This window comes from Triturus cristatus, chromosome 11, assembly GCF_964204655.1.
Source record: "Triturus cristatus chromosome 11, aTriCri1.1, whole genome shotgun sequence".
NCBI classification, from domain to species: Eukaryota; Metazoa; Chordata; class Amphibia; order Caudata; family Salamandridae; genus Triturus; species Triturus cristatus.
This window is the reverse complement of record NC_140594.1, coordinates 1,007,654,292-1,007,675,282: the sequence shown is the minus strand read 5'-3', so window position 1 is coordinate 1,007,675,282 and position 20,991 is coordinate 1,007,654,292. Positions and strand designations below refer to the sequence as shown.

The 20,991-nt window shown below is 45.6% G+C and overlaps 1 protein-coding gene across 1 annotated transcript in view; it reads right to left on the bottom strand.

Annotated features, from left to right (window-relative positions):
• Positions 1-20,991, bottom strand: part of ZBBX (zinc finger B-box domain containing) — a 546,096-nt gene that overhangs the window by 489,241 nt on the left and 35,864 nt on the right. Inside the window, exon 2 of the mRNA XM_085635186.1 lies at positions 14,809-14,943. Within this exon, the coding sequence (XP_085491312.1) occupies positions 14,809-14,873 (65 nt within the window). The 5' untranslated portion in view covers positions 14,874-14,943. The remainder of the gene's footprint in view (positions 1-14,808; positions 14,944-20,991) is intronic.

Below are 20,991 nucleotides of genomic sequence, written 5' to 3'. Positions count from 1 at the left end.
CAACCTGTCCTGCCTGTGCGGGCTCCGGTATGTTGGTAGTACGAAAATATCAGTTCATAAAAGGATACTTCAGCATATGAGGGCCATTAAAAACCAGGACAATACCTATCCTGTGGCCCGTCATTTTAAGGACAAGCATGGTGCCAATACACAACATCTACGGTACTATGTAATTGACTCTGTACCAGCCAGCAGAAGAGGGGGTGATCGCGAATCTAAATTAAGGAAACTGGAAACAAAGTACATACTAGAACTAGACTCTAAGCATCCCGGCGGGCACAATATTACGGAGGATCTCCATACTTGTCTTTATTAGATGCACTTAATTATACATTGAGTTTAGGTGTTAGCATTATTTACAGATAGTGTATATCTATCCATTCTGTGCTCTCCTCTCTATATATATATTTTTTTTATAACTGACGATCCAATATCTCACTTTTTAGAGTATTTATGAATAGATTATATGTACGCACTTTATGAATTTTATACTCATATTTATATATTTATATGGGTATTTACTGTGATAACAATTTTTTATAATTTTTAACATATGTTTATCTACTTATTTATGATATGGTGGAATACGAATTCAGATATGTGCGTACTTATTTATTTATGTATTTATTCACCCGTTTATTTATCTACTTATGTATTTATTGAATCAATATATATTTATAGTACACTTTTTACATCTTTCTAACTCCCAACTCATGTCAGACCAGCTACACTTGGCGTACTCTGGTATTTCAACCGGGATTATAGTGATTACGTACATCACAGTGATTTAGGGCACTAAATCCTGTTATACTGTATATAAACTATTTCGGGTGCGTGTCGAAAAGTCACTGATTTCCTTTGGGGCTGTCAAGCTGTTAATTTGCATTATGCATTTCAAACTGAGAAAATTCTATCAGCACTTCATTTGCACTTTTATTTATTGCACTTACACATAAGCACAAGTACTTTATTGGCCATAGAGAAGTACTTAACAACTCAGAACACACAATTACACTTTAGTACTGTTATCCACATAAATGAATGACATAACTACCTGTATATCAATACAGTAGTGTCTGGGAACGTCATTTATCACATTGCAAATAACGTGGTTTAGGTTCTCAACATGAAAAGTTGTTCTTTCAAAATTGCTTTTTAACCTTTAACTTTTAAACAATATTTATATTTTAATTGTTATTTACCAGACCTCTAATATACATTGTCATTCTATAAGTAACAGACAAAGTAAATGCAATGATCCTGAATGTTGGATAAACGAGATGCTGTGTTCTGAAAAACGACATTATGAATGAAATGTTTCTTCTATGTCTATGGCTTTGTCTGCACATGGGATTCCTATTTTGAGCACTTGTCACTTTAAAAGTATGGTGGTAACGTGTACCTGTTGTCATGTGATCAAGGCCTGTGGTGGGCTGAAACGCGTTGTGGCGAGACTTGCACCTTGAAATAAACATCTGAGAAAGCACATGTATATATATATATATATATATATATATATATATATATATATATATATATATATATATATATATATATATATATATATATATTGTATGCTCCAGGAACGCCGCAAGTGGATGAGACTATTCAGTGTTTATGACTATTGAGGAGTATCCCCTGAAAGAGAAATGCAGGGAGTAGGCCATTAAGGTGCTAACTTGAGTCCATATTCATTTTCTTTTTAGATCAAAATATGGAATTATCATTCTGTCAACTGGGAATTTGTGAATCATTGAATTAAATTTTAACAACACCGTTATGCTCAGTCACTTGACTTTTAACATCTGTATTGCCCCTGATCGGTTTCAAGGTTGAACAGCTGATAGAAAATGTGTAGTCATGCTTGTATGGTTTTACGATTCCTTCAGCATTGAGCAGTATTAAGCTGGCTATTCGAAGCAGTAATTCAGAGCTGGAGCTGAGGCTCCCAATGTTCAGGAATAATGAAAATGGGCAAGCTCTAGTCCCTCACACAGTGTGCAGTTACTTGTAACTATTTTGAAAACTTAGAAATGTTTCTGTTACTAAAAATTGAGGAATGATGAAGTGAAGTGGTTCAATATTAAGAACACTAATTGTATCACTATATCATTAAGGTTTTCAATATATTTTCTATCTGCTATGAGACTGTGGAAGTCCACACGATTGAATGATTAAATCCATCTTTCTTGTTCAGAGATTCAGGATATAACCTATGGAAAATAAAGTGCAACAAATAAATGATAGTCAGTGGACACAGAATGATGCATTCCTTACCTGAATTTTGAAATAAAATTAAGCAGATTACATTCCCACTGCAAGCATTTCCTTTGGGGTGTATTTAATACTACCATTAAACTGTTGTACATAGATTTATTCCTCCTTATTTTATGATTTGTATTGAGGTTTTTTTGTTTATTGCTTTTTTGTGTGGTCCTCTAGTATCACCCCTACTGCATCTTTAGCTATCTAGCCATCCTCGTATTTTTCTGGAAAATTCTAAATAAAAAATGCAAATATCTACATTTATATTACCCAGCAGAGTATACAGCATGGGTTAATGGGGCTTTTTCAATGGGTCATTTTTTACATATTATTTATGCAAATATATGAACAGTATATTTAAATACCCACATTTTACTTTTTATTACTTTTAATGCTTGTTCAAATGTTTGCAGAAAGAGAAATGCTAAAAAAGTGCAGAGTTGCCAAGGCTAGATAGATCTATTGGCTTTACCAATACTTTTTAATGTTGATATGCATCATATTCTTGTGTCGCATCTGTATTGCTTTACAGCGACAATGTGACAAGCTGGAAATAAATCCGAGCCAGCTACAGCAATGTGAAACATCACATATATTTTTAATCTTGCACTGTGCTGATCTACAGGGAGGAACGTGCAGTGCCGTCTTAATGCATGGGCACGCTGGGCAGTTACCCAGGGGCTGCACGAGCACAGGGGCATCATGCGGACCTGAATTTAACAATAACTTTCCGTTAAACATTTTTATTCCTGTGAGTGGTTGTGTAGGCAGGGCCCAATGCACTGCTTTGCCCGGGGGCCTATAATGCTGTTAAGATGGCCCTGTGTACGTGCCCTTTCAGCCTTGTAACAATGAAGCAATGACCCAGGACTTTAATGTCGTACTACTCATACCTAAGGCTTCCCAAAGGTTAACACAACTAACTCCCTTGTTGATGAGTTACCACTGCAGTTAAGCACTGAACAAATCAATACTGAAGTAAGAACATGGTCTTGTTTGCTTCATGAAACTTCATATGAGGTGTACACAACTCCTTTAATTTCTCAAGCTACTGCAAAGCCTGTGCAAATGCATGAACTCTGGCTCTCACATACCTTTTAAGCATGTGCACTAGCAAATACATGCCAACATAACAATAAATGTTCAAAAATATATTGCAACCTTTCACATTTATTTATTAATAAAATTGTTAAGTCAAACGTATGTTAATGTATTCACAAAATAAAGCAAGTACACAGAGGTATGATCCAGTCAGCTTCACCATGAAAACATAACCACTCTTCCAAAAAAAAAAGCCACATTCATTGGCGGTGACAGTGTTTCAGATGATATACTTAGTTGAGAATTTACTTTGGCACAGAGAATAACAAATCGTGTTCATTAGAAATACCCAGAATATGTGCATTCAACCAACACCAGACTTTCCCAAACCAATCACCCATAGATACTAACTACCCACTAGTACTTGTCACAGTCACTTAAATCATCCCTCGTTCACAACCACAAAAATTGATACTGACATGCACCACTGCCCCAGCATGTTTCCACTCACCACACAGCTGTACCAATGTCACCTACATATATCAGTACATCTAGTCATGATACTCAGTGTTATCTGATCTCATTTACTTATTCACCCTCATCCACTTGCAACTCACCTACAACCTGCATCATCACTCACACATAAAAAAATAGCAGGTAATGCTGGTCCATTTGGGGAGGTTGAGGATGAGTCTGGCTACGGTGTTCTGTATAGTCTGGAGTCGCTTGAGAAGTTGGGTGATGGTTCCATGATAGAGTGCATTTCTGCAGTCAAGTGTGCTGGTAACGAGGGCTTAAGAGCTGTTTTCCTGGTGTTGATGGGGAGCTATCTGAAAATCTTTCAGAGCGTGCAGAGGGTGTGGGAGCAGGCATGGCCCATCGTAGCGGGTTTGCTGTCCGGGGTGATGCAGAGGTTACGGGTGTGGTGATTGGGGTTTGGAGAGGAATCGAGATCGGTGGGTCACCATGTGTCGTCCCGCAGTGAGGTGTTCCTCCCGAAGATAAGTACTTCTGTTTTGTCCATGTTCAGGCAATTGGAACTCGTCCAGTTGGTGACGTTGGTCATGGTGTTCTGGAAGTTGGAACTGTTGTTTGTAGGGTCTTCCGTGAGAGAGAGAGAGAGAGGATGAGTTAGGTGTCGTTGGTGTAGGAGATGATTTTGAGTGCGGACGAACAAGTTACTTACCTTCGGTAAAGCTTTTTCTGGTGGATACAGTATCTGCCTGTGGATTCCTCACCTTGTGAATATCCCCTGCGCCAGCAACATTCGGAAACTTTTGTAGCAGTCCACGCCGATGCGGTCGAAGACGACGTCACAGAGACACGGCTCCGCTCGCGACTCCGCTGACATCACCGGCTCCATAAGAAGACCCCATCGGCGTGATGACGTCAGTTCCGCCCCTTTTTTCCGTGCCTTCGAGGCACACGGACGGACTGACAGCAATATGTACATAAACAGTATACACAGTACACAATATGCATATCAACACACACAGTGTGGAGAATAAACATCAAAGCACTAGAAATAACATAATGCCCTTGACAGTAAGAAACACATTTGAAACCATCAATAGAATTACAGCCATAGAATTACTGGTATAGAAGGATGGACAACGGGGAGGCGGGTGGGTCAGTGAGGAATCCACAGGCAGACACTGTATCCACCAGAAAAAGCGTTACCGAAGGTAAGTAACTTGTTCTTCTGATGGATACATCTGCCAGTGGATTCCTCACCTTGTGAATAGATTCCACAGCAGTCCCCACTCCCGGAGGAGGGTGTCCAACCTTCTACACCAGAAAATCCTGAAGAACAGAACGAGCAAAATGCCCGTCCCTCCTCACCTCAGCATCTAAGCAATAATGTTTCGCAAAGGTGTGAAGGGAGGCCCAAGTTGCCGCCCTACAAATGTCCTCCACAGGAACACCCCTAGATAAAGCAGACGTAGAAGACTTTGCCCTGGTAGAATGAGCCCTCAAACCCTCCGGAGGCTCCTTACCAGCTAGGGAGTAGCAGATCCTGATGCATAGTACAATCCATCTGGAAAGGGTGCGCTTGTGCACCGCACGACCCTTTCTGCAGCCAGCAAAGCCCACAAAGAGCTGGTCATCAATCCTGTAGTCTTTTGTCCTGTCCAGGTAAAAGCTCACCGCCCTCTTAGGGTCCAAACGGTGAAGCCTCTCCTCCTCCTTGGAAGGATGAGGGGGAGGATAAAAAGAAGGAAGGGTAATGGATTGCCCCAGATGGAAGGGAGTTACCACTTTAGGCAAAAACGCAGCCCTGGTCCGGAGCACCATTCGTTCAGCATGCACAGTCAAGAATGGGGGCTTTGAACTAAGAGCTTGAAGCTCACTTACCCTCCTTGCCGAGGTGATTGCAATGAGGAAAACCGTTTTAAACGATAACAGTCTCAAGGGACACTTATGTAAGGGCTCGAAGGGAGAACCCATAAGATAAGTCAGTACAAGGTTTAAGTCCCATTGAGGTACAATAAAGGGAGTAGGAGGAAATTTATTTGTGAGGCCCTTGAGAAACCTAAGCACAATAGGTGATTTAAATAAGGACGGCTGATCCGGCAGGCATAGAAAAGCCGACAAAGCCGATAAATATCCTTTAACTGTAGCCACAGCAAAGCCTTGCTGAGCAAGAGAAAGGGCAAACTGCAGAATGTTAGACAAACGAGCCTTCAAGGGATCAATTGACCTCTCTCCACACCAGTGAACTAATTTAGACCATCTATAGGAGTATATGGATTTGGTGGAGTGTCGCCTGGCCGATAAAATAACGTCCACCACATCAGGCGGGAGAGAAAAAGAATTCAGGTTGCCCCGTTCAATCTCCAGGCATGAAGGTGCAAGCTCTGGAGGTGGGGGTGTAGAACCTGCCCCTCCGACTGCGAGAGGAGGTCTGCCCTCAAAGGGAGACGGAGCGGAGGGCACGAGGAGAGGTGGAGAAGATCTGTATACCACACCCTTCTTGGCCAATCCGGGGCGATCAATATGACTTGGGCCCGGTCTTGGCGAACCTTCCTCAGGACCCGAGGAATCAAGGGTATGGGAGGAAACGCGTAAAGGAGTCGTGAGCCCCAACTCAGCTGAAACGTGTCCCCCAAAGCACCCTGCATCGGATACTGGAGACTGCAGAATGACGGGCAGTGAGCATTCTCGTGAGTGGCAAATAGGTCCACCCGAGGAGTCCCCCACGTCCGAAAGACGTGACGAACCACCTCCGGATGAAGCCTCCACTCGTGGTCGGCGGAGAACTGCCGACTGAGATTGTCCGCACGCACGTTCAGAACCCCGGCCAGATGATTTGCCATCAGACAAATCCGATGGTCCTGAGCCCAGGACCATAAACGCAGGGCCTCTCTGCAGAGACAAAGAGACCCCACTCCTCCCTGTTTGTTTATATACCACATCGCGGTAGTGTTGTCCGTCAGGACTTGAATAGACTGACCGCGAAGGGAAGGGAGGAAGGCATTGAGTGCCAAACGTATCGCCCGTAATTCCAGAAGGTTGATATGCAGCAACCTTTCCTCCGGAGACCAAAGACCTTTGATCTCCAGATCCCCCAGATGAGCACCCCACCCTAAAGTGGATGCATCCGTTATCACTGTGGCCACCGATGGAGGTAGATGAAAGGGCTTTCCTTGGGACAGATTGCCCTCCACGCTCCACCAAGACAGATCCGCTGCAGCTTCTCTGGAGATCCTCACAGACTCCCTGAGATCTCCCCTGTGCTGATACCACTGCTTGCGGAGGCACCACTGGAGCGCCCTCATGTGCCAGCGTGCTTGGTTGACCAACATGATGCAGGAAGCGAACAGACTGAGCAGGCGAAGGACCTTCAGAACTGGAACGACCGCTCCGCTGTAAAATAAAGGAATCATTTCCTGAATGTCGAGAATCCTTTGAGGAGGAGGGAATGCTCGACACACAGTAGTGTCCAGTACCGCACCTATGAACAGGTTGCGCTGAGAGGGCACCAGGTGAGATTTGGGCACATTGATCGAAAAACCCAATCTGTACAACAGCCGAGTTGTATCCCGCAGATGGAACAGCACCTTCTCCGACGACTCCGCCTTGATCAGCCAGTCGTCTAAATAAGGGAAAACTGAAATCCCCGACCTTCTGAGATGGGCTGCCACCACCGCCATCACCTTTGTGAAGACTCGAGGTGCCGAAGTAAGACCAAACGGGAGGACCGCAAACTGATAATGTTGCGACCCTACCGTAAACCGGAGATACTTCCTGTGCGACTTCAGAATGGGGATGTGAAAATACGCATCCTGCAAGTCGAGCGACACCATCCAGTCCTCCTGATTCAGCGCCTGAAGAACCTGCGCAAGGGTGAGCATCTTGAACTTTTCCTGTTTCAGGTAAAAGTTCAGGATTCTGAGGTCCAGTATCGGACGCAATCTGCCGTCTTTCTTGGGAATCAGAAAATACCGGGAGTAGCATCCCTGACCCCTCTCCTACTCCGGAACCACCTCTATCGCACCTTTCTGAAACAACTTCAGGACTTCCTCCTGCAGGAGAAGACGGTGGTCCTCCGAGCAAGCCCCTTGGCAAGGAGGGTAATTTGGAGGGAATTCCCGAAAGGGAAGGGCGTACCCATTTTCTACAAGATTCAGAACCCAGAGATCTGTAGTTACAGATTCCCAATCTTGTAGAAAATGGGTAAGCCGGCCCCCCACAGGACCAGCATGATCCGGAATGTCGAATCTAGGGCTGTTTTGCGGTGGTGGGAGGGGCTGAGGAAGAGGAAGAGGAGGAGGAGAGTTGACGGCCACGTGAGCGACCTCTAAGCCTTCCTCTATATCCCTTGGACAGAGAGCCTTGCTTCTGCTGCTGCTGCTGCTGCTGCTGCTGCTGCTGGGTTGGTCTGTAGGAACGAAAACTCGCCCTTCCAAATCCTCTGTACCTCTTGAAAGTACCTCTCGGCTGGGATTGAAGGCCCAACGACCTAGCTGTAGCCTTACTCTCTTTGAAGCGCTCGAGAGCAGCGTCAGCCTTCTTCCCGAACAGACCAGACCCATCAAAAGGTAAGTCCAATAAAGTTGACTGGACATCAGAAGAGAATTCGGAGGACTTAAGCCATGCACCCCTCCTGGTGGCAACTGAAGACCCCATGATCCTGGCAACTGAGTCTGCTGTATCCAGGCCACTCTGAATAACCTGGCGAGCAGCCGCCTGGGCATCCGATAGAACTTCATTGAAGCCTCCTCTATCCTCCTCTGACAGTTTTGGCGCCAACTTTTTAGCCGAGTCCATAATCGCATGGATATAGCGCCCCAACAGACAAGTCGCATTTGAAGATTTTAATGCCATACTGGCTGATGAAAAGACCTTCTTGGCCGATTGGTCCACCTTTTTTGCCTCCCTGTCCCCTGAGACTTGAGGAAATGCCCCTTTCGACTGTCCAGAACAAGCCGCCTGAACTACTAGGCTTTCAGGTGAAGGGTGTGAAGATAAAAATTCAGGATCCCCTGGAGCCACCCTATACCTTCTTGCGACTACCTTTGAGACTGCAGGAGCTGAGAAAGGCTTGCGCCATACATCCAGCACAGGTTCCAAAATTGCTTCGTTGAAAGGCAACAGAGGCTCTGAGACCGCAGTTGGAGAATGCAACACCTCAGTTAAAATATTGGACTTGAATTCGGTGGATGGCAATTGAAGGTCCAACAACTCCGCAGCCTTTCTAATCACTGCATGATAGGGTGCTGCGTCTTTAGAGGGTTCGTCTGATGGTGGAGTGATCTCCCACTCCGGAGACAAATCCAGACCACTTGCCTCCTTCAATTCGTCGAACACCTCATCGGATTCGACCAATTCCCCCTCTTCAGCCTCTTCCATCAGAAAGCGTCTCTCCTCTAGCACTCTCTGCGCCTCCCTTCTCGAACGGATCCGCACCTGCGGCGTCGGCGGCGCCGTGATCGAATCCGACGGCGCCGGCAGTGGCGTCGAACGCGGATCAGCTGGAGCAGCCGGCGTCGAACGAAGTCGTGTCGGCGCCGGCGAAGAGGGAAGCGGCGTCGATGCTCTCGGCGCCGGCAGCTGCCAAGACGGCGTCGCTGGGAAGAACGGCATAAACGGTGCTTGAGGGTAAACCTGCGGCACTCCCAGATTGAAAGCTATCGGACCCATAGGTGCACCAGAGGTATACATGGCCCGTGAGAACACCCCATACATTGCATTGAGATAATGCGAGGGGTCCTGACCTGGAGTAGGGAAAACAGGATACTGGTCAGGTAGCACCGGACTCGGGCCTATCGGCGCCGACGGTGGAGCAAGCGGCGTCACAGACTCACCCGGAGCCTGACGATCCTCATCCTGGGCCGGAGTCGGAGACGGAGCCGGAGGACTTGCAGGATCTGGAGATGGAACCGGCGCTGGAGATGACACCGGCACCGGGGATTCAGCCGGAGCCGGCGAAGGCACCGGAGAAGATGGAACCGGAGGCGAAGTCGGGACAAGAGAGGGAGACACTGACTCTCTCCGACGTCGAGCCGGCGATTTCGACTTTGACGTCGAAGCCTTATGATGCGACGAATGCCTCCTCTTTTTCTTATGCTTCTTGCTCTTTGAAGCATGTCCCGAAGTCGACTTGGAAGCCGACCTCGACCTCGACCTCGACCTGGATCTTCTTCTTCCTCTTTTCTCATCCGGGCGATAAAGAGCTTTGCTTCTCTCTCCTTAAGAGCCTTCGAGCTCATTTTCCTGCAACTCGAACAACCTCCCACATCATGGTCCGAGGACAAACACCAAACGCAATCGTCGTGCGGGTCGGTGATGGACATGTGCTTGCCACATTCTCGGCAAGGCTTAAACCCAGACTTCCTTGTCGACATTTTTAGAAGATAGACAGAGAAATCCAGAAAACATACAAAGTAACCAGAACAGCTACCAGTAACGATTCCCGAAATCCATTGGCGTCGTCGGCGCGGAAAAAAGGGAACTGACGTCATCACGCCGATGGGGTCTTCTTATGGAGCCGGTGACGTCAGCGGAGTCGCGAGCGGAGCCGTTTCTCTGTGACGTCGTCTTCGACCGCATCGGCGTGGACTGCTACAAAAGTTTCCGAATGTTGCTGGCACAGGGGATATTCACAAGGTGAGGAATCCACTGGCAGATGTATCCATCAGAAAATGTCGCCAAGCGGAGTCATGTAGACGTTGACGAGGGTGGGGTTGAGGGAGGAGTCTTGGAGGGCACTACAGATGATGTTTTGGGGCTCAGAGGTGAAGGGCAGTAGGTGGATTCTCGGAGTGCATCCTATGAGGAGGGAAGTGATCTACTTGAGGGCGTTTCTCCGGATGCCAATGCTGTGGAGTCTTGGGATGAGGGTGTGGTGGCATTTGGTGCCGAAAGCCACTGAGAGGTCAAGGAAGGATCAAGGCTGCAGTCTCACATTGGTTGAGCAGGGTACTAATGTCATCAGTTGCAGCGATCAAGGCTGTCTCGGTGCTGTGGTTGGAGCAAAAGCCGGACTGGGAGGCATATAGTGGGTTGATTTCTTTCACGTGTTCGGTGAGCTGGCGATTAAGGGCTTTCTCCAGGACCTTAGCAGGGAAGGACAGCAGTGAGATGAGGTGGTAAATCTTGAGTACTCTGTGTTCGGAGGAGGGCTTCTTCAGAAGTGGTATAACCTCTGCATTTTTTCATGATTCCGGTTCCTTTGTCGTGGTGATGGAAGAGTTGAGAATGTTGGTGAGTGCACTGATAATTTCCTTCCATCCCAGGACGGAGATGTGGTGGGGGCAGGGATCCATCGGTGCTCCAGAGTGAATCGAGGTCATGATGGCTGTGGTGCTCGGAGTGGTGAACGATTTCCAGGTGGAGAGCAGGTGGCGGTGTGTGGCAACTGTGGATGTAAGGAGGTGGCCAATGTCAGTGGGTTTTGGGTCGAAGTTGCTGTAGATATCAGATATCTTGTTGTAGAAGTAGTCCGCCAGGCTGTCACAGAGAGCCTGGGAAGGGCTGATCATATTCTCAGTGGCAGAAGGCAGGGGAACTCCGACGATGCTGAAGAGTTCCTTCGTGGGTTTGGACCTTGCCTCAATGCGGTTTATTCTGGTGTCCTTCTTGACTTCTTTGAGGCGATGGTGGTATTTGCTGAGGGCTGAATTGAAGGTGGTAGGGTCTGTGAAATCCTGCTGGAGCGCCATCGTCTCTCCAGTCTCTTGCATTCGCATTTGATGGACCATAGTTCGGGGTGAACCAGCTGGCTTGTTTACTGGGTCTGCCGATGCTGGCCACTTTCAAGGGGGCGAATATGTCGGCGCAGCTGGAGATCCAGTTGGAGAAATTCTGGATGGTCATATCAAGGTTGCCGGTGGGATTGGGCCTGGTAGTGTTTAGGGTGATTGTCCATTGGGTCTCAGTGATTTTGTTCCATCTGCGATGCAGGGGGATTGAGGGGCTTGGTGGTGGGTCCCAGTGAGCCTGCAATGGTGACGTGGATGATGCTGGGGTCGGTCCAGGTTAGCACGATGACATGGCTGAACTTGATTCTGTCACTGGCTGTGAAGATGGAGTCCAGTGTGAGTCCTTTGTTGTGTGTGGGGCTGGTGACCAGCTGCGCAAGGCCCATGTTGCTCAAGCTTTCCAGAAGGTTGGTGCAGCTGGTGTCGTTGACAAGGTTGAAGTTGAGGTCTCCGCGGAAGATGTACTGCTTGGAGTCAATTGCTAGGGCGGAGAGGAAATCAGAAAAGGCATTGCAGAAGCCAGGGAATGGGTATCACGGGTTTGAATGAGAGGGTTCTTCTGATGATTGTCTTTGCGTCGGTTAGGATTTGAAAATTTTAGGTGTTCCATGACTGTTGTAGTATTGTCTTCAGTGGTGGTGCATTGGAGAGTATCCTTGTGGATGATGGTGATGCCACCTCCGTGCTTGTTGGTGCGGTCTCTGTGTATCATCTTGTAGCTGTGGGGCATTGTGTCATGATGTCGGGGTTTGAAGATGGAGTGAGCCAGGATACGTTATGAATAACACATCAGGGTGAGGGTGGTAATGGTCTCCCAGATTTCTGTGGCATGTTTTCAGATGAATCGAGCATTGAGCAGTATGCACTGATGCTGTTACGGGGAGTCGGAAGTCGACTGTGTGGGAGATGTGAGTGTTTCAGTGTTGCAGGTGAAGCAGCAGCTGTGGCAAGCGAAGGATCCTTCTGTGGATCGTGGAGAGGAGATGCCACCATTTTTTGTTGCGCCTTCTTGGGGCCAGGAGCTCGGCGGTGGTATAACGATTGATGGCAGGAGGGCCATAGTTCCTGGCACTGGACACGGTCCAAGTGCGGACATGTGCTGATGGGTTTGCCTTTGGTGCACCGGCAGTGCAGCAGCACTGTAGCCTCCATTAAATAGGTCCTGGGGGAGGGAGGGGCGCTGGGTGGCTGAAGGCAGGATTGGCAAACAGGAGCAAAAAACATCAAGAACATGTAGTACGGGAGGCTAATACAGGAAATTAAATGCTAACCAGCACACACGTTTATACAGGAATAAAGGAAATGAAAGATTACATTAGACACTCAACAGGCTAATACAGGATATGAAAGTTGAGCTTACATGTAGGAAAATGGGCTAATAAGTGGGCTAATACACAGTGCTTAATTTGAGCCAGTGCTTTCTGGTGCTGAGCACCGACACTTAATTGTTTTCCAGTGCTGCACCAGCACCTAATTTTCAACACCACAAGAAGGGCAGTCTGCCACAAGGTGGCACTGCTCATGCAATTTAGAGAGGAGTAGTATAACAGTTGTTTAGGAAAATAATGTACATAAAAAAATATTAATTCCTGCCTTCCCAGCCATTCCTTTAGCTTTAGGGACCTGGAATAATCTGAACTGTTGCATTCACATGCAAGAGAGATGGTTAGTAGTTGTTTTGGCAGCAATGACAAGGGCGATGGGTGGTGCAAGCTGCAGTGGCCTTCTGGTCAGAGCCCTGGCACTTAATATTTTACAAATTAAGCACTGCAAATCCAGGAATAAAACAGACCTTTGATAAAAGAAATGGCAATGCACAATGGACGGGCTAAGCAGCTGACATACAATCAGGAGCAGAGCGGGAGATTGACAGTGGAGGTGGGCTCAGGCAGCATCAGTGGAACAGGCAGAGGCGGTAGGGGGAGCTGGTATGAGCACCTGCAATGTGTTTGCAATCAGACCTATCTCATCAATATTCAAGAAGTAGATCACAAATTGTGACTCACTACAATTGGTGGTCATCACAGAGATGGCGGCCTGAATCCGCCTGCAACCATCACATCTGGTGTTTTTAAAAACTATATATATATTTTAAAGGCAGCCCATTTTCCAAAGGAATCGTGCTGTGTTTAAAAAAAGGTTTTACACTTTTAAGGTTTGTTTCAGAGTAGACAGTGGCCCCCAGATTACTGCTAAATCCCCCCCAAAACGTTTTGCTTTTTTACATTCCCTTATGGACCCATTCCCTTGCTTGCAAATGGCTTACTACCTCATTTTGGGAGTCGGTAAAATATCAATGTTTGTTTAGCAACTGGGTTTCAGTCGAAAAACATTGATACATACAATAATGAATAACTGTTTGGAAGGAATACCCAACACATCATTTTCAAACAGCGAGTTGTTAGGAATTTCTAAACCCATTTTGCAATTTAAAAATCTATTAATGGCTTGCAAAATATTTTTAGTACATTCCAAAAATCCATTGAGTGATTACGACCTCCGTGATTTGGCAAAACGCCGGTTTGTGACGGCTTGGTGACTTCGTCCATCTGGCCAACTATAACGTACCCATTAACACCCTACACATTCATAGACTCAGTCATGTGCAACATGGTTCAGACCACACACCACGAGTCAGCAACTCATATTCTTCCATCACCACTTGCTATGGGTCAGGCCTGGGTGTAGTTTGCGGAGTTTCGCTACGCGGAACTCTGCGAAGTTACAAGAAAACTCCGCTAAGTTCTGCGAGAGGCGGAGTGCAGTGCGGACTGCAGTTTGTGCAGGTATTTCTGCCGCTCGGGTAGATATTCTACCCGAGCAGCAGCTCGTGCTCGCGAACTTACCGTGCAGAAAACTCTGCAAACTCCACGAACGGAGCGAAGTTCACCGCCCAGGCCTACTATGGGTGAGGCCTATTATAAGAACAATTCACTATTCTACTAGAGATAGTCCCAATTTCTAAGCCCAGTGCCTTTCTCTCTGTATGTTTTTTATATGCATGGTCTGAGACTTTTGAATCATACTTACCAAGTTGCAGCCTCCACCCATGTTTGCATGGAAGCTCATTTGTGTTTTCTGGCTGCATGTAAATGTAAATTGCAGTATAGCAGTCTGTGAGTATTTGTACTTCTAAGTGCATTGACTGCATGTCTATAAGTACTTGAATGTTGAATGGGTGTCACATTTGTGCATCCACAGGTATCATACAGTACATAGCCATTACAGGAACACATTCACCAGAAGTAGCATAGACCCACTGGCCATGCCAATGACTGTTAATTTCACGTACACTTACTTTGATTTTGCTATTACAGAGTTTCCAATTTTTGCAGTAGGGATAATAAAATCACTGGTGCTCATTGTACTCGAATGAAGTTCTTTTCAACAGCTTGGTAATGGCATGCAGAGATGAAGGTTTGCAGATTGTCTCCTAATGTAACACAAATAAGAAGAAGGGTCAACATGAATGAAGACTGTTATGAGAAACTTAATGAGGATTACTAATGTTTAAATACCAGTAGTACAAATGCTCTTAGAATTAAAATAAACTCGATAAAGGTGAAGACCATAGTAATGTAGATAAGTGAGGGTCCATATCTGGGCTTGACTCACAAAGCTATTATTTCAGCTGTAAACCTGTGTTGCTTCATTTAAGCCGGTTATGGAATCAAAGCAGGATTTCACAATAGGCTTAATGGATTTATTACTAAGGATTTCACTCCACAAGTGCTAAGAAATCTACAGCATGGTAGGACAAGGCATGGTTTGCCATAAATGTTTGGGAATGACCACAAATTTGTGAGGTTGCCACTCACAAACTCCACTTTGGCTCTTTTCGACAGGTCAAAGTTTCACTTTGGTAGAGCAGTGGAGTAAGTCCCTTTCCAAGGTGGTAAGCTGAACGGATCGCCTTCATACTTGAGACTGAAAGTGAAGGAGTTTCTCCACAGTAGAAATGCTTCCCCAGCAGAGGAAATAAGAAAATAAACAAGCGTTGTAACAGCCTACAGGTCTCGCCTATGCGAGAGCTATTGGCATGGTCAATGGGCTCCAGAAATGTTGTACACCAGCGTGGCTGCTGTTCAGCATGGCTAAAGGTTAACTGCATACAGGAGATTGGTGTTGTGTGTCATAGAGTTAAGTGTTGTAGAGTGAAATGCAATAGACTCTAGAAGAGTGTTGTGGATTGGAGTAGAGTAGAGTAGAGTAGAGTAGAGTAGAGTAGATTAGAGTAGAGTAGAGTAGAGTAGAGTAGAGTAGAGTAGAGTAGAGTAGAGTAGAGTAGAGTAGAGTGGCATGGAGTAAAGTGTCATGGATTAAAGTGGCGTGAAGTGTCATTTAATACAGTGTCATATAGAAGAGTAGAGTGCCGTAGAGTGGAGTGGCTTAAAGGGGAGTGGCATAGAGTAGAGTAGCATAGAGTGGCATATAGTTGAGTGGAGTAGAGTGGAGTAGCATAGAGTGCAGTTGAGTAGTATGGAGTAGCGTGCCATAGACCATACTAATATAGAGTAGGGTGGCACAGAGTGGCTTGGAGTAGAGTGGAGTAGTATAGAGTAGCATAGAGTAGAGACGCATAGAGTGGAGTTGAATAGTGTCAGAGTGGAGAGGCTTAGAGTGGAGTAGTGTAGACTGGAGTAGAGTGTTCTAGAGTGGAGTAAAGTGTTGTAGGGTAGAAGCGAGCAGAGTGGAGTAGTGTGCCATAGAGTGGAGTGGCATGGAGTACAGTGTCATAAAATGGAGTGCCGTAGAGTGGACTGGGAAGAGTAGAGTGGAGTGGCGTAGAGTGGCATGGAGTGTAGTGTTGAAGAGTGGAGCTAACTAGAGTGGGGTAGAGTGTCAGAGTGGAGCGGCGAAGAGTGGCATAGAGTGGGGCAAAGTGTTCTTGGGTGGAGTGGATAGAGTGGGGTGTCATAGAGTGGAGTGGAGTGGCAAAGAATGGAGTATGCATCGTGTGGTAGCACACTGCCATAACAGACAACACATTTTTAATTGGAATTACAATTACATCTGAACAAATACAATTATACTGATAAAACTATACAGCATACAAACAATAAGGTGTGGAAATTGGCATCACCAAGTGTATTGAGTTGTTATGAATGTATTAAAATATTTGATTCACAACACTTCGAAATACAACAAATTTGCTTCATTTGTGCTTCCCTAATTCTGAAATATTTCTACAGTTCATTTTCTGGCATTTCATTTTGTTGTGTGCTAGACAAAAATAGCAATTTCTTTAGCCCCCAGTACCCAGTAAGATTGTCACATAAATCCTACCACGTTGTAGTCAAAGAAAAAAAAGTAAGCACCAAAGCTGCCTGGGAAGACAAAGCCTACATGTGACCTCTGTCTTTCAATGCACATCAAATGTGACAAAATAAAAACAAAATTTAAAAGCCTGTTTATTGCTCATTTGCTTATGAACTTCAGCATGGTATTTTGCTTCAGTCTGCCCCCCTCACCCACTTCCATCACCTAGGGCATGGGTGACTGAGATAAGTAGAATCAGTTAAGCAGAAAGATAGAAGGCAGGAAAACCTTTCAAAGAAATATAGCATGTTTACTGCTGTGAACTAGCATAAAAGGGAGACAGTTGAAAACATCTCTGCTTAACTGCCTCATGAAAAAGAATAAAAGAGTGAGCACTCATGGAAGATTACAGGGAGTAAGTCAGAGAAGTGGTAAAAAGGCTATGCTGCGCTGGAGAGACAAAGGCATGCTGCTCAGCCTAAAACAAATAAAGCCAGCAAATAGAAAGCAAGCAAATGTAAGTTACAAAACACAAAGCCAATGGTAAGAAATGGGCAGAATGCATTTCCAGAGGAGCTTTCAGCATGTGTCCAATATGTCTTTGCGACCAGACAGATGTGTTTTCTGGTAGGCTTCAACCTAAAATATTCACAATTGAACATCAGATTGCCTTTCCCTAATGTGGAATTAAACTTTGTGTACAATTTCACATTGAGGAAATGGTAGCACAGTGAACGGGTCACATGACTTCCAGTAATATGCCTGGAATCCTGACCATCATTCAGCTTTCCAGGCATAGTACTGGGAATGTTTGAGAATTGCCAAAAATAGCAAATCAGCACCCATTCATAAAAATATTAATACAGATGCAAATTTTCTTTCAAACTTCCTAATTTTCTGGGAATTGTGTGGTCAATGGAACAAAAGAAAAATGTGTAAATATCCAGTCATGTAAAGTGCAATATTTCAACATTTTGCGACACTGCATGAACTCATAGCTAGACAAAATTGTGACCTGATCTCAGATTTGGTTGAATTTAATTTAAATGCTATGAATTGAAGTAGATGTTGCAATGGATAAACATAAATTGATTCAATGTGTGGCATTCTTGAAATTATTATATATAATATTTAGGAACAGTGATGGAGAACATACAAACAAACTGAATATAAGAATCAATAAAACACCTCGATAAGATGCACATGCGTTCTGCAGACAACAGCCGTTAAATGGCAGACAGCTGAATTTAGAGAGGAGCAGAATGGAAGACCAGTTTGGTGGTAACATATGTGCTCTGCACAGGAATCAACAATCTGAGTTAAGTAATGCATTCATCCCCTTCACAAAGCAATTGCGATAAAGTGGTTTATTAGGCAGTCAATTAGCTCTAGGAATAACAATACTAACTTGTCTGAATGAACCCCAATGTCACTAAGTTAACCTGATCTCTAACCCCTGATGGCTATGGCACAGAGCAGACAGCCTTAACTTAGGGCAATGTATAAAGTATTTATACAAGGTCCAAACATTAATAGACTAATAAAGTCAAAACACCATAACATGACAATTGCAAACTAAATTAGACAAAGAGAGTGCATTTTAGTATTAAGGAAGATATCAAAACAACAAAAACACAATGAGGGGAGCCGGAGATGGGATTTAAGTGAAAATAGCACCAAAAAGCACTAAGCGCCAGTGATGGAAGCAATAGACAAGGAAATAAGAGCGTCTGAGTGATAGACAGCGGGTTGGATATATTAAGTGGGTTTGTCCCAGTCAAAAATGTAATCTTCCGACTTAGGGGCCGATTACAATGTCATTCGAAAAGGCTCCAAATTGTATTTGGTTCTGCCAAATCTGATTTGGAATCCATCTTTCCGACTGATTCAGAAAGCTTTTTGAACGACCGATTGCAATGTTTGGAAAGAGTTCAGAGTTTTCGTATGGCATTTGGAGGAAACGAGTCGTTCGGAGCCTACTCGTACAGGTCAACGGACGAGTGATCACAATGTCAGATTCGACCAGCCTTTCCAAATCTGTTGTTCCGACACCGATCGGCTGTCGGAATCTGACTTTGGGAGCCAGTAGCAGGCCCCCCTTCATCGGAGCCTTCCGAGTGGGGCCCATGGGGTTACCCAAGGTCCCATCTTTGCAACCATGCACAGTGTGGCAGGCACCATGGGGTGCCCGCCACAGGGTGCACGATTTTCTCAGCCACCCCTTTCTTCAATGCGAGCAGGTGTATTCGGTCGGAACACAGGCTCCCATTGAAGTAAATGGGATTCCAACTGAATGGTATCCAGAATCATCGTAATCGGTCGGTCGGACTCCCCGAATCTGATTCGGTCGGAAACCATTCCGAGACCGATTAGGTCAGAATGCTTTCCAGACTAAATCGGAATCGACCCCTTAGTCTTCTTTTATGAAGCTCAAACTCCTCCTGCGGGGCAAACCTGAAACTGTATCTGACGAAGCAGCATTGAAATCAGTCATTTTTCCCACGGGGTCCCGCTGTCAACTTTAATTTTGCATGTTCCACTTTTTAATCTCAGGCACCCTACCTTATGGGCAATAAGGTGTTCTTAGGGGATATCTTATTATTATTTTAAAGCAGAGTTTCCTGATTGTCAAAAAGGGTTATTTTGACAGGTTTAGCAACAGGTTTTTAGGCTGCTGCAGTCATTCTATACACGGAGGGCCTGAAGCCATATTTTACGGGCCAGTCATGAGGATGGCACAGGTGGCACCGAACATCCAGGCCCTGGGGCACTTTCTAGACTTAAACTAGGGACCTACAGGAAAGTTCAATATATCAATAAGGGATAAGCCAATGTAACCATGTCTAAAGGGGAGCACAGGCACTTTACTCCTGTTTAGCAGGGGTAAAAGAACATGCAGAAAAAGGAGATTAACTACAGCAATGCTATCCTTTACATCAACACAAGAGCACTGCAGAAGCCTATGATCCAGCAAACAGTGGCAAAATTAAAATAAGGAATTGGCAGATTTAGAGGCAAAATGTAGTTATTAGAATGGTTTGGTTTTAGCAGAATACTCAATCTCCAAAGAGGCTCTACAATCAGTGGTGGCTGCAGTGAAAGGAAAGTGGTGTGGCAGCACGGGAAACAGCACGGGAGAGAAAAAAAAATAGTACTTACCTGCCGGCTGCCACTTTAGTGCTCTTCTGCTCCCTCTGCTCCTCTCGAATCCCAGCATTGTATGCAAGGCTCCCAGACTCTCCTACTCCAATCCAGAAGCTGCTCTCATACTGGTAATACCCAGCATGAGAGAAGCACAGAGATTGATTAGACCAGGCTGGTTTGACGCTACGTCAGGGCCTGGGAGCCTGTGCCTGTTCTCCACCTGACTGTGCAGCGCAGCTAGGGTGGAGAGATCTAAGAGTGCATGTCTGTTTGGCTGTCCTAAACCAGCCAGCCAAACCGACATGCGCACTTGCACCAGTGCCCAACACTCGTCCTCGCAGCAGCTGAAGTCCATTAAGATGGCCCCGCCCTAGACTCGGCTCAGGGAGAAAAATAAAATGATAATAACCTCTTTTATTATCATTTTATTTTGTATGTTTTCACTGCTGAGAGAGCTTCAAGGAGGCTCTACAATCAGTGGTGGCTGCAGTGAAAATATAATGGGGTGTGGCAGCACGGAAAACAGCACGGGGGAGAAAAATGCATCAAAAATAAAAATAGTACTTTCTGCCGGAAGCCACTTTGGTGCTCTTCTGCTCCTCTCGACTCCGGGCAGTGCATGCACAGGTTCCTAGACTCCCCCACTCCAATACAGATGCTGCTCTCATACTGGTAATACCCAGCATGAGAGAAGTGCAGAGATTGATTAGAGCAGGATGGTTTGACGCCCGGTCAGGGCCTGGGAGCCTGTGCCAGTTCTCCACCTGACTGTGCAGCACAGCTCGGGTGGAGAGATATAAGAGGGCATGTCGGTTTGGCTGTCCTAAACCAGCCGGCCAAACCAACATGCTCACTAACAGCAGGGCCCAACACTCCTCCTCGCTGCAGCTGCAGTCCATTAAGATGGCCCCGCCCGCCCTAGAATCGGCTCAGGGAGAAAAAAATAAAATGATAATAACCTGTTTTATTATCATTTTATTTTGTATGTTTTCACTGCTGAGAGATTAGTGGGGCAATGCTCCTCCGCCTTAACGGAGGAGCTGCCGTTGTCTACAATTGTACAAAAGACTTTCACAGA